The sequence below is a fragment of the Megascapheus bottae genome, chromosome 8 (assembly GCF_031878675.1).
Source record: "Megascapheus bottae isolate mThoBot1 chromosome 8, mThoBot2.hap1, whole genome shotgun sequence".
Taxonomy (NCBI): domain Eukaryota; kingdom Metazoa; phylum Chordata; class Mammalia; order Rodentia; family Geomyidae; genus Megascapheus; species Megascapheus bottae.
This window is the reverse complement of record NC_143516.1, coordinates 69,050,155-69,064,454: the sequence shown is the minus strand read 5'-3', so window position 1 is coordinate 69,064,454 and position 14,300 is coordinate 69,050,155. Positions and strand designations below refer to the sequence as shown.

General features: G+C 47.3%; 1 protein-coding gene across 1 annotated transcript; it reads left to right on the top strand.

The window, feature by feature from the left end:
* The first annotated feature begins 6,458 nt into the window (after positions 1-6,458).
* LOC150060121 (uncharacterized) lies at positions 6,459-9,146 on the top strand. Its single transcript, XM_090337784.1, has 2 exons — positions 6,459-6,578; positions 8,059-9,146. The coding sequence occupies exons 1-2, from the start codon at positions 6,459-6,461 to the stop codon at positions 8,968-8,970; spliced, it is 1,032 nt and encodes a 343-aa protein (XP_090193910.1). The 3' UTR covers positions 8,971-9,146.
* The last annotated feature ends 5,154 nt before the right edge of the window (positions 9,147-14,300 follow it).

The following is a 14,300-nucleotide window of genomic DNA, read 5'->3' as shown; positions in this document are numbered from 1 at the left end:
AAGGCTACTGTTCATATGACTGCTGTGTTGTGTTTGTAGTGAGCTCAAGAACCAAGCAGGTCCGCTGTCTAAATGACCAGCATTGATAGTCCCTTGCTTATCCTCAAGGCTTCATCAGCTTTCTGCATCTTTCTCCTTGTGTAGCTGGCATGGGTTCCCTTCTTCCTGGAAAGGAATTCAGAGTCCTAGTGTGCCTTAAGAATGCACATGAGAAATGTGGGAAGGAGGTGAGGACACTGTAGATTCACTTGACAGGAAACTCAAGGCCAGAGGAGACTGGGGAGAAGAAGAGCTAGTAGGACCGGTGCACCTTGCTGAATGGTGGCGCCTCACTAGGTTAGAGGCCCCTGGAATGCATGCTATATGCCCGGGACCTGAATCCAAGCCTAACCTGTGGTACTCCTTGGGGTCCTTCTTGTTGTCAGTGGGACAGTGTTCTTGGAAGGTGCTGTGCATTCTGGAGAGCCAGCTGTGCCTGGAGATCCTGCCCAAGACATCAGTGGGGCAGCAGGGAATCCTTTTGCTACCCAGGCAGAGCTGGCATGAGCTGGAGCCCCAAGTTCTGATGAGCAAGACAAAATGAATTTCAAAAGATTCAGTTCCCAGGCAGGGAGGGGTCCCGGGCCCTGGCAGTCCTGGCAGTGGACTGCAGGGATGGCAACCCCCTGGCCCACAGCTGGTCTGTGGGAGCTTCTGAGATGGTGTGTTCCAGTCCCCATCACTAGTGCTGACTAGCACCCTCTCTCTCTTTCATCAGAGCTGAGGATCCCTGAGGATGCAAATGTATTATATGCCATGAATAGTTTGGGGAAATAGGATTTTATTCTCCAGAAAAGGACATCCCTGTAGTGGGCCAAGAACCAGTGTGGAGCCACCATCACCATTCCTCTCACAAAGAGAATGAGACTATTTAGTTAAGAATGCCTCCCCTTGGTCTGGCTCTTATATACATGTGTAGAAACATTACGCTGGAATCTCGCCTTGTATGGCTAATGCATGATGTTAGAATGACTATTGGCAAGATGCCCCTGGCTCATACCTGTGTCTCTTGCTACCTAAGAAATTGAGATAAGAGCATCAGAATTCCAAAGCATGATGGGAAGGAAAGTCCATGAGACTCTTATTTGTAGTTAAGAGCAAAAGGATAGAACTGGAGTTGTGCATCAAGTGGTAAAGTACTTGCAGTCAGGGGGGAAATCTGCAAAACTGCAACCAGACTCTGAGGTCAAGGCCCATTACTAGAGAGCAAAAAACAAAAGTTTCTATGAATGGTACTATTGATATTATATGTACAATTATAATTTTATTTTAAACTTATTACAACTTGTACACAGGGTTTATTTTAATATTTACAAGATGAAGGTAATCTAATTCACCTCATCTTTTTTCATATATTTTTATTGTAATTAATAGAAGGGTTACATTATATTCTCCAGATAGAAGGTGCATTACTTCACAAACATCGCTACCCTTTCTTATGTCTTGGTCCGCATTTCCCTCCTCCCAACCCTGCCCCTCATCTTGTTTCCCCCCTTGCCTATCCTATTTCAAATAACCAAATAAGCATATATACAATATATCAGATAACGAGGTAAAATGCTGTAACAATATGAGATAACCAAGGGACAGCAAAACAGATGAGAGATAACATAGTACATTAAGAACAACAATCATTCATTATATGTCTTTTGTTTCTATATCCTAGAGGTCCTTTCAATTAGCTTCATACTATATGGCCTTATGTATCTAGGTTTTGCTCTATTGTAAATCTCTGCTAGGAGAGGCCAAGGTTTCTACTGATTATGACAAATGCGGGAAACCATTGAGTCTGGCTTACTTCACTTAATATGATTTTTTCTAAGTCTTTCCATTTTCTTACAAATGGGGTGATGTTATTCTTTTTGATGGCAGAAATTCCATTGTGTATAATGAATACCATATCTTGTTGATCCACTCATCAACGGAGGGGCATCCGGGTTGGTTCCATATCTTTGCTATGGTAAATAGTGTTGCAAAGTAATTCACCTCATCTTAACGCCCTTTCCTGTCCCTTTCCTCTTGAAGTTCATTTTTCATTGTGCCATTTACTATGTCCTTTTCTATACTGAAGGTGGAAAGTACTTGGGTTTAAACTCAAGGCTAAGCTAATATGTAGAATGATAAAGGTGTTCAAACACTTGAGTCATGTTTCCAGCTTATTCTGCCTTTTTCTTAATTAATTTCAAATGGATTTTGAGGAGCTATTTTCTCCAGCCAGTCTTTCAAAATCAATTGTTCCATCAGCCTTCTGGTATCAAAAATTCAAGATCACTAACCTCTGTCCTTATTGTGTATATATGTGTATGAGTGTGTGTGTGTGTGTGTCTATGGCTTCATATGTGTATATATTAAATAAGTGGTATATGTGATATGTGATATACAAAATATATATACCATGTATTACAGATCACATATATATTTTCACATAAGCATCTCATATATATATATGCATATCTGTATAAAGACAAAGCAATTGCCATGAGACCCTTAGAGTAGTTTCAGCAAACAGACAGGCTATTAAAAATAATGCAGCAGAATCTATGTGTGTGCAGGTATGTCTGTTCAGTTACATCCCTTGAGCTAACAGTACCCCCTAGTGGCATAGCAGAGTCATAGGTTAATTCTGTTTTAGTTTTCTGTGGAACCTCCACATGGCCTTCCATGGTGGCTGCAGGAATTTACATTCTCATCAACAGTGTGGAAGGTGCCTTTGCTCCCTGCTTCCTTCCCAGTATTTGCTCCTGCTCTAGAGGCAGGCACAGCAAGATAATTGTATAGAGTAGGAAAGCAGATGGATTCCGTGAGGTGAAAGAGAATGGTGTCAGTGGACTGCAAAGGGCAGGAGGGAATTTCAGGCCTGATGGAAACGTTCTAGACCTGCCCTCCACCCATCCCTCCACAGAGCCTTCACCTTGACCACTTTAACTTATGTGTTTCCTAATGCTGGTCATGCGAACCCTAGTTATACAACCACACGTATGTACACAGCACAGCACAGGTAATACCTGCATAGTAAACTGTTCATCCTAGGCCCAGACAGGAAACAACCACAACACAACAGAGGACTGCGTGACTCATACACAGAAACCATGACTAGAAGACAACTTGAATAAACCTCAAAGTGAGGTGGAGGAGGTCAGACCTATGGATCAAACACTGACTGATGTCAGCAAACTCACACGAGTGGGTCCTCGGGAAATGAATGGTGGAGATTTAGGAGGGTTGTTAATACTTACCAACAATGTGCTATTTCCTGACACAGAAAAGCAGCCATGGCATTTGAGTTTATCCTTCACTTAGAGCAGAGTCACAAAGTCATGTCTGAGGAGGCCACAGGAAGTAGTGACAGAAACCTAAGGACAAATCTTACCCAGCCCACGTGTACACTGACTTCCACTCACACCCACTGGGTGCGTGAGACCTGCAAGTCAGCAGGAGCGGGTGTCACTGCTGTCTGAGGATGGGCCTGGGTCATACTGGAGTGGAAAGGCAGTCCTTCCCGGTAATGCTTGGAGCACAGACAAACTCAGAGGTACTCCCCACATTCTCAAGGTCTTTATTCACCCATCTTAGGATGGGCCCTGAAGAACTGACCCCACCCCCCCAGCCTGTTTCCCTAGGTGTATGCAGATACCAGGCAGGCTCTAAGTGCAGACTGCCTGGCTCCAGCAAGGAAATACTTTTAAGCCACTCTATAAGCATTCCATTGTGGGTCCACTGGTAAAGCCCCCCACCACCCTTGACCTAATGGCTTTGCATTAACCTCTACCTACTTGCCTAGACCCCATAATGCCCAACCCCTGTCCAAGCCCGGGCATAACCGCCCACACTGCAGGGAAGTCTGCACCCCTGCTTATCACTCAAGAAGCAGTGGTGCAGGCTCTCAAGATCCAGCCTAAGCACAGATGCCACCATGACACCACTGAGTCACAGCTGGGCCACCGGTCTGCACATGGGTTCAGGTGCAGTTCATCCCTGCAGTTGCTCCTGCCAACCCCACTTACAGAGCTCAGGGGCGGCCTGGTCTTCCAGCAAGCCTGGCTTCTCACTGAGGATGCTCTAGCAGGACCTGGGAATCGCCATTGTACAACCAATGCCCCTCCACTGGTGGTATGGTCACTTGCGTTCAAGGGTATCTGGTGGACAGAGTTTAGGGTCTGGGCCTGGGTGTCATACAAGTCGGCAGGGCAGTGCATCTGCCTCCTCCAGCCCAGCTCTGCCTTATCCTGACTATCCTGGAATTGCAGTGCTATCTCACTAAATCCTCACCCACGTTTAAACTGGAGGAAGAGTACTCCACAGAGCACCCAGCCACAGGGTGGGAAGAAATGTTTATCCTCAACCAGCATCATCACCACCAGTGAAATCCTGGCTTTGTCCCATAGCACTGAGGCACCAACCTGGCTTTCTAAAAATCTAAATCCTTATCAAGTATTACATTTCCATGTGTACTTGTGTCAGTGCATGTGTATGAGAGAGAGAGAGAGAGAGAGAGAGAGAGAGAGAGAGAGAGAGAGAGAGAGAGAGAGAGAGAGAGAGAGAGAGAGAGGAGTCTGAGCTGGTCCCAGCTGGCTTTCCCCTTCCTTCTGGGAGCTCCCTCCTCCACTCCCTCCCTGCATTTCCCAGAGCAGCCTCACATGACAGTGTGGCTGCTGCTCTGGATTCTGCAGAAGGAAGAAGTCCTGCAGGAGGTGGAAAGTGGGACTCAGTCTCCAGTCCTAATTTTATTTTGGTTGTTTGTGTTGCTGCTTGTGGTGGTGGTTGTGTTTTCTTGAATCTATCTCTTCTCTTATTTTGTGCTACTGAGGAGGATTATCTTCAGATTGGGAATCTACCACTGAAGCCATATCACCACTTGGTGGCTTCTTGGTAGTTAGTTTGAAATGAGTATCTCATCAAGACACAGTCATGGGATCATCTCCCCGGAGATCCGCCTTTTCAGTTTTGTGTTTTTGAGGCAGAGAAATGCTTTGGGAGCTGTCTCCATTTCCACTGTCAAGAAATCTCCTGTGGCAAATCTCCCAGGTGAGAGTGGAGAGGTTTCTCACCTCCTGGCTGGCTCAGACACCCTCTGTGAGGGAAGCCAGAGAGTCCTGACATGTAGTGGATTCCCTGTCTATGGTCAGTCGCCAGACTTAAGATGTGATAGACAGAGTCTTAGGGCAAGCCATGTGCAAGAGCTAGGCCTGAACTTCCTGCTTGTCTCTGTTCTGATGAGAGCCCACCGTTGGCCCATCCCCCACAGCCATGACCTCAGCATTCTCTCAGCAGTTTAACTGAAGACTCACAGTCAGTGACTGTTCTCCACAGGACAGGAGCTGTGAAATGCAGGTAGGTGGACTGCTTCTCTCTGGAAATCTATTCCTAGAAACAACCCTACCTTTCCCTCCCAAGCACCTCCAGTCCCTGTGAACAAAGACAATGGGATTAGGAATGGGGAAGTCATGAAGCAGGGCATAGGTACATGGTAGCACTCAACTTAGATCCCACCTCCTGGCTGTCCTTCTCATGACTCTGTTCTCCCAGCAGCAGCCCCAGCAGAGTCTGGGAAGCCTGTTGGTAATGGGCCTCTGACCCCACTTCCAGCCCCATGTCTGATCCCTCTCAGGGTTTGTCAGGACATGGAGGGTGTGAGTCCCTGGAAGTGGCTCTGTCTTGGGAGAGACAAGCCTTGTCACTTCAACATGCCTAACATGAGCATCATGTGGGGACTCTGCTGCGGTGCACACAGCTGCCAGTAGCTCTGTCACCTCCACGGTCAGCTGGAGGTCCTCAGCAGATAGCCATGGCATGGCACATCTTCCAATGGAAGGTGCTTCTCCTTCAGGAGTGGGCACAGCCTGCTCAGGATCCATGGCAGCCATGTCCCTTGGTGGCTGACCTTCCACTGTCACACTATGTGGTGGCTCTGTCACAGCCACTGTCGGCTCCACGCCCACGGCAGCTGAGCCATGGTGTGTATTCATCGCCCACATGTGGCAGTAGGATTCTTTCATTGCCTGAGTCCACTGAGATTCACATCAGTAGTGTGTGGAGACGGGGGTTGCTCGGGCAGAGGAGACTTGGTCCCGGCTCATGTGGGGGCCTGCCCTAGGTGGATGAGGACACTGTTGGGTCCCTCGTGGAAAATGGCTAAAATGTGTCTGGCTTTAGATCTGGATCAAGGCCTGCTCCAATGTCTCTACACACCGACCAGATGCTGCCCGGAGGATCAGATGAAGACTGAGTCAGCTGAGTTTGCTAAGCAACACAAGAACAAGTTTCCTTGCCTGTGTCTGGACACTTGAGTTGGCTGAGCACAGCCCTGGAACATGGTTTCCAGGATGCTTGACGTCTGTGTTCTCCATAGTGAAGCCGGAAGACACACATATGGGTTCCTCTTTCTCAGCTGACTCCCAAATGGGACCTCCCCCGTAGCCATGGCTCTCTGGTTCTCATCAGTGGTTTGCTGTTACACCACACCCTTCACCCCACCATCCCTGGACACTCAGCCTCCAGGAGAAACAGGTGAATTCAGAACCACCTCCACACCTTACCTGGTGAGTCCCTGAAAAGACATTTTTACATCTTGATAGTTCAAGGCAGGCCCCTAGACACACCTGCAGTCTAGACAAGCACTATATCACCAGACAGTGCTCCCAGCCCTAACATTTCTTGTAACTGGTCACCTCATGTGTTTGTTGCAGCCTTGGAAAATCCAGGTTAGACTCTGGTGTGTACAAAGAGGCTCCCATGATCATTGCAAACCTCTTATTTAATGTTCGGTTTCTACCAGGACATAGACTCTCCAACTAGCTTAGCCAACAATCTAAGGATCTCTGGACTTCTGCCCATATCGGGGTCCTCCATCATGTAGTTCTTGCTAAGTAAACCCCAACTCCATAGCTAATCAAACAATGGCAAACCTCAATTTTGAGGCAGTTGCTTGTAGTGCTGAATTGTAGGACAGGTGGATTTTCTAGACTTCCCCTAAGCACCTCCTCCACAGCTTGGCAGTTACCTCAGCCTTTCTTCTTTCTTCCACATGCTCTCCCGAGGGCTCATTTCTTCTGACTCCCTTGGCTCCTGCTGCACACTGCACTCTCTGCTTGCCTATGTCCAAGATTTGAAAAAACATGTGTGCTGAAGACTTGCCCCCAGCCCATGGCATTCTGGGACAAGTTTGGACCCTGTAAGGGGCAGGGTTGGGGGAGTGTCCTGTCACTAAAGATGAGCTCTGGACAGGAAATATCAGGACCCAAGTCTGTTCCTCTTCTTCACACTGGTCTTGGAGTTAATGGCCTCCTTCCTCTCCACATTCCTACCATGATATTGGCTTTAGCCATAGGCTCTATCTCACACGAAAACCAGAAGTGAACTACACATCCAAAGTGGTAAACCAAACTCTGCATTTCCATATTTAAGTTAACCTTATCACAATTGGTTATGGTGTTTGCCTGCTGACTAACACTGGTGGTCAATCCTGAATCCTAGGAAGATGCTCTGTCAGTGAAGACAACTCTGTTATCTAATGGAAGGGCTTTGCCCCTTCTAAAACAACTCTGAGGGTCTGTGGTCTTTTCCTGTGTCTTCGACTTCCATATTGTAGCTTTTGCCTTGTAAGCCCAAATACTCATGCTTAAGATATACTCCTAGGCCAGTGGTGTGTGTAGCAGAAACTTTGCCTTTGTACTAAGCATGAGGCCTGCCAACATGTCATAGAGGTGTTTTGTTTGTGTGTTGGAGTGTTTGATACTGGTACTGGTGCTTGAATTATCATGGCTAATATGCTTATGGTTGGTCCTCTAGTACTTGAGCCACAAATTCACTGCCTTCCTTTTGCAGGACATTAGAGAAAGGTCTCCATTTGTGACTGGTCATGCTCGACTTGACCTTCAATCCTCAGATCACGGTCTTCTGAGTAGGTAGGATTATAGGTTGAAGCCTTAAGCATCTGGATCTCTAGAGGGTATGGAAAAATCTGCATACTTGGACGAGCAAGGGGCCACACTGGTTAGAGTTTGATGTGTTTCAACCCAGGAGACCCACTCCAGGTCCTCAAACACTTTGTCACCAACCAAGAGCGCCAATCCCAGCTCTGACTCCAGGAGATCCTGCAGAGAGCGCCTGGTGGACACCTGCAGACACTGGATCAACCCCCGACCCAGACCCCAAGCCCAAGCCAGACCCAGAAGAACATTCTGGCAGTTTATATTGAGAGGCCGGCAGGTGGCACCTGGCAGCCCAGACCAGGACAGCCAGGATGGGGACACTGCTGTGACTCATCCAAGCCAATCCCGAGTGCCAAGTGTGGTGGCTGCTCAGTGGGCTGTGCCCACTCCACTGGAGATGAAGCTGCGTGGGGCTGAGGCCAGGATGGCCGTGTCCTCTGCATCTCAGATCCCTGAGTCTCCAGCTGGGCTTGAAGAAGAGTCAGCACTGCCATGTACCTATGTGGATCTCTTGGTGGATGTGTGCAGAGCTGCAGAGACACACCCAGCCACACCAGAAGCAGCAGCAGAGGAGCCACATTCCAGGAGAGCAGTTCTCCCAGGTTTTGTGCATCTGTCTTGGGCACACAATGAAGACACCCCTCCATCAGAGGCAGACGATGCAGAACCAGCATCGTGGTCTCTGACCACACCACGTGAACAAGAACCACTTACTCCTGTGGTGGCAGCTGAAGATTCACAGCACTGGGCAGGTGATCTGTACCTGGAAGATTTTGTGTCCACTACGTCTGAGGCAGACTCTCTTACACCTGATTCAGAAGAGGAAGAGGCAAGACTCGGTTTTGCTGATTCGGAATTGTCCAGTATATCTGACACAGAGTCTGTTCTACCAGAGGAAGAAGGTGAAGAATCGCTCCACGTTACAGTACTGTGGTGTCACGAGGTGTCCCTGACCATCGCCTGTGCTGAAAATCCTCTTCCCCCCGTGGCAGATGCCTGAAGAGGAAGCCCACGGCATAGCTGAAGTCCAGGTTGAAGTTTCCCCTGCCACTTAGGACAAATGGACTCCAATCTGTCACTGTAGTCACTGCTCTTCAGATCCCACACTCTCTACAGATTTCTTCTGAAATCGACCCACCTTTACCTGGAGTGGGAAACTTAGCTCCAGCAGATACATCCCAGTGTGTTTCAAATTTAGACTAGAGCACAGTTCTAGCACTTAAGAGAAATCCTTTCCATCTCCTTGAAAGATATCTGCTGGTGTTTTGTTTTCTTGTTTTTCTTTGTATCATTTAAAAATAGATTCTAATAAAAAGTTTACTGTTCATTCTAGTTGCATTGTTCAATGCACAAATCCAGTGTCCTGTTCTACAACCATGAGCTCCACCTGGTGACAGAAGCTCCACGCAGAGCACATGGTTCTGAGGGGAGGCTGCTCACAGCTGCCTGTGAAGCGGGAGGAAGGTTCTGGTGTGCAGGGAGGTCAGAGATGTGACCTTGGATCTAGCCTTGTATGGGTACAGCTGTGTCCGAGGCAGGGTCTAGGCTATTTTAGAAGCATGGACTCTGTGGTCAGAAAGACATCTGTAGTAAAAAGCTGTGAAATGGAACCCCAGCCAAACCTCAGGGCAAACAAAACCTCCTGTCACCTTTTGGTGAGCCCAAGGCTGTGTGCAGGCAAGGGGATGGAGGGGAGGGGAGGAGAGGGCAGGGCCGGGGAGCGGAGGGGCCTAAGCAGATGGGGCAGGTCTTTCCCTTGGAATTTGGGTTTCTGGTAGCTGAGTTGAGGAACTTCAGAGGTGGCTGTCACTTTGGCCTTTGTAAAATCAGCTGCCAGGTAACCATGGGGAAGCTGCTGGAAATCCCAGGGGCCCCAGTGGTGGCTTGTCCTGAGCAGAGGTGTGCACTGAGACAGGTGTGTGATTTCTGTGGCTGGAAGACAGAGGCAGCAGCAGCTGATTCTCCAGTAAACTACATGTACTACACATAGTCAGCACCACTCTCCTGCTTCACACTGTGGGGAGACACCGATGGCCCAAGAACAGCTTGGAGCATGCAGTGTGGACAAGAAACAGAGTCCTACCGCTGCCTTTAGAGGACTGTCCTCAGGTTTTGGCTTTGTCCTTGGGCTTTTTCAAGGCTAGAGCTCTACCCCTTGAGTCACAGTATCACTGCCAGCTTTTTCTATGTATGTGGTCCTGAGGAATTGAACTCGGGTCTTTGTGCATGCTAGGCAAGCACTCTACCACTAGGCCAAACTCCCAGCCCCTCTCTTTCATTTTTCCCCACCCCCAAAAAAATCCCTTAATAGGAGTAGTCAGATAGCATACCAAACAAACAGGAAACAGCAAAATTGTCTGGTTTGTCTTGTGACTCAGACACTAAGCCATTCCTTTTCTTTCTTGAGTCTACTCACTTCAAAATCTGAATTCTTAATTTCTCCTCTAGGTGGAACTCCTGTAGGAGGATGTAAAAGTTCTCCATGAAAAATCCTTCTCTCACACCTATTCTCCATCCAATAGCAACATCCAATCACTCAAACATAAACTCTTAAGCCTTTCTTTCTATACCTTCATTGTAGCCCCTCCTCCCCTTAAAAATGTCTCCAGGAATTTAGAAGTGCTGCCTCCCCGCCTTCAAAATCTGGTTTAGGCATCTCCCCAGCTCTCTTTGCAGGCTCTGAAGATATGTCCCTTCATGTGGTATGCTTTATGTGACTGCCACTCTTCCACCAAACTTTCCCAAAATTGTTATGTTTGCTGTTCTAGTTAACGCATGCACATTCTGTTTATTGTTGGGAAAAGTTTTGTGCCAACTTTTTCTCTTTTTTTGATGTCCATTTTTCTAGCATTGACCTTATGGTTCTATCACACAGTGGACAAAAGTGCCTTTTGCCACTGGAATTTCAGAAAACTTACTGATTATTTTTTTTAATCCAAAGTGTGCTTTAAGGCTTTTTGCAAGTATATGTGTGTGAACATGTTCAAAACAATGTCATTTTAATGCATAAAATCTCTCATTGCTGTGAAAAAAACTAGTCTTTCCTATCAAAGTAAAGTGCTTCTGTCTTCAGTATTGATATATTTTTGGTAATGATCATTCCTGAAATGAAATCTTGCTCAAAGGAGTTATCAGGTGTGCTGCTTGTTAAAAGGAGAAATCTTGGGCCAGAAGTGTGGCCTAGTGGTAGAGTGCTTGCCTAGCATGCATAAAGCCCTGGGTTTGATTCTTTGGTGAGATTCCTTGAGAAGACTCATTATGAAGTTCTGAGATCACCAAGACTTAACTCCACAGGCCGCAGGAAAAAATATGAGCAGTTTTAAACTTAAGCTGCAGAGAAGCTTATCAGATTTAAGTGTGGACAAAAGTATCTATGAGTTATGATCAGGACTTGTAAAGAAAAAGGAATTGAATAAAAATGGTTTCTTTGGATAAGTATTTGGAAAGGTTCAAGTAAGTTGCAGGTAGTATGAGTATGTCTTAAGATAGAACACCAAAGTTCACTGTTTATGTTAAGGTCCCAATGAATACCTTTTAACTCAATGCTAATTTTGTTGTCTAATATGTGTTTCCAAGGATGTGAGTGGCCTTGGATTACAGAGCCATTTTCCTGCATTCTTTGTTGTAATCACCAAGGTGTGACTTAGTAACAGTGGTTTCAATTAGTGTTCTCAAGTGCTATATTCAGTTAATCAGTTGCTGTTCCAAAACTCAACAGTAGACAGTTTTATCCTTACAGATTTTATTCTCTGTAGCATTTAGTCAGATGAACAGAGGGATTAAGTAACTCTCACAAATATTGATTGGCCTAACTTAACTTCTATTCTTAACAAGTCCCAGGTAAGCTCTGCTTAAAACTATTTCTATTGATCTCCTTGTTGGTTCCATTGAAAACCTAGGGACAAGGATTCATTTGATCTGTGGCTCACAGTTTGAAGCCAGCCCAGGCTAGTCTGTGTGAGGCTTTTATTTCTAATTAACCAGCAGAATGCTGGAACTGGTGCTGTGACTCAAAGTGATAAGAGTGATAGGTTTGAGCAAAAGTTCTAAGGGACAGTGTCCAGACCCCGAGTTCAAGCTTGTGACAGACAAAAGACTGGAGCATTGTACCAGAAAGAAGACACCCCCAGAACAAAGCTTGTCCTGGCAACAAGAGCCATTGAGAGGCAGTCGGAAAAACTGCAGATAAGAGGGAATGGTATCAGATCCTAAATGGGGTTCACTTTCTGCTTGCCCTTTCCAAAACTAACCAGAGCAGGGAGATCAAAAGGAATAGTTAGTAATTGTACTTATCTAAGGTTCACACTTGTCTACGCTGACGCCTTTGTTAGTGAGTCTTAGACTCAGTTCGCCCGAGCAACTTCCTGGGTCTCCCATCATACTTCATAGTCCAGACGCCTATGAGCCAGTTACAGGCAATGACTTAGGCCCTCCCACGGGTCCCTTAACCACTGCAATCCAGCCCCAGCTTCTGCCCATGCACTCCCCTACCCAGTGGCCTGATATTAATGAGCATCATTTAAGGACATGATCCACCAACTCCAGGACCCCCTGGAATGCAGGAGACAGAACTAGCCAAGTCACCCCATTTTTCTTCTCCACGTTTCCTTCTGCCATTTGTGGGCCCAGTTATCAGGAATGTACTGGCAAAATCAGCAGACCCATGTATTGTCAAATGTCTTTCAGAACTCATCCAGTAATACATATGAGTATTCACCTCCCAACAGGTGCCACATCCTTCATGTCCTCGATAAGGAGACCTGATCAACACAAGACCTTACCGAAACTAACATCTAAACATCACTCTCATCAGCAGGAAGTAGCCAGGAGAAGCTGACCTCTTTCCCCAGTCTCCTCTCTATCCAAAGACTTAACCTGAAGGATTTAACTCTCCCCCAAGGGCCCAATATTTTTATGGCTCTAAAGAGAGGATATGAAGAATTAACCCCTGCCTTATTCTCCTAAGTCAAGCAAAACACCTGGAGCACATTCACATGTTTGACTGCAGGCAAGTCATTCTGACCTAGGTCTGGCATCTGCGCCCAGTCAAGGGTGTCCACCCTTGGCCCCCAAGAGACTATGGCCTGTTTTATTTTCTATTTCCTCATTCAAACCCACATAAGCCTGGCCCCGACTCCACCTCTTTGCACAAACTCTAATCCCGTGGGAAGGTTGCTTCTTCTTGCGGTTCCTCAATAAACAGTCCTTGCCTGTTGAGATTGAGTCTGGTCTGCTCTTTCTACTTCACTTTCCTAACATATCCAGCTTCCACAGGATCTCTTCCCTTCCCACCAGGAGCCTTCCTCTGGACTCATGAACATGAGGTCACGTAAGCTGGATTTCCTAATGAGCAAGAGTGTTCTTTCAGCTACATGGCCAACACTTCGGAGCTCCACTGGCCTTGAGTGCACCATGGCAAGTCAGGAAAAGAACACAGAGGCCTTCAGTCACAGATCCTTGGACTTTGTGCCTTCAACTTCAAGGCAGTTCAGCCACTTTCTAAAAGTTCCTGCCAGGGGGTAGAAACCGGACAAAAAGCACTTTATAGAGTGGGCTGGTATGGTGAGCGGTAGAGCGCCTGCCTAGCATGTGTGAGGCCCGGGGTTACCTCTGCAGCACCACACTGGAAGGATGTATGGTGCCAATTCCTGTGCCCCTGCTTTCTTTCTCCTCACTGGAGGCCCAGTTGGCATCCACAGAGCCTGTCCTGGCCATGCTGTGCAGCAGCGCCCCCTCCCCCCAGCTCTCATCTCAGCAGGTGGTTCGCTCTCCTCACCAGCCTCCCTGCTTCCACAAATGCCGCCATCTGTTTTGTCTGTTCATATTAATCTTCCAGGAAGAAGGCTGCATTCCCCAAGAGACATCACCAATTTCTTCTCTGTCCAGCTCAAGGACCTTGACTAGAGTCCAGCTCCCGTCAAGATGCCCAAACGTATCCAAACCATTCAAAACCCCAGAAACTGAGGACTGAGTGGATCTAGCAGTGGAATCCATGGAGGAAGGAGACCCACTGGATCGCATCCAAATTCGGGGCTGTCTTTGGAGGAAGAGGCCCGAACAGTGCTGAGGCAGGCGGTGGGCACCATGTGATACTACTACAACATGGGCTGGCACCACGAGCGCTAGACTAGAGAAAATATTAGTGGATGCAGAAGGCAACGCCAATATCTGCACTTGGGGACCCGGTACCAGAGCCTCAGCTGGCCAGAAGCTGAACATTGCCATTCTGTGCCCAGGAATTCTTCCCGCACCAAGTTTATGATGGCTGCAAAGTGGATATGTGCAGCCTGGCAGGCTGCAGTCATCCCGCCCTTTCCCTCTTTCAGAAGG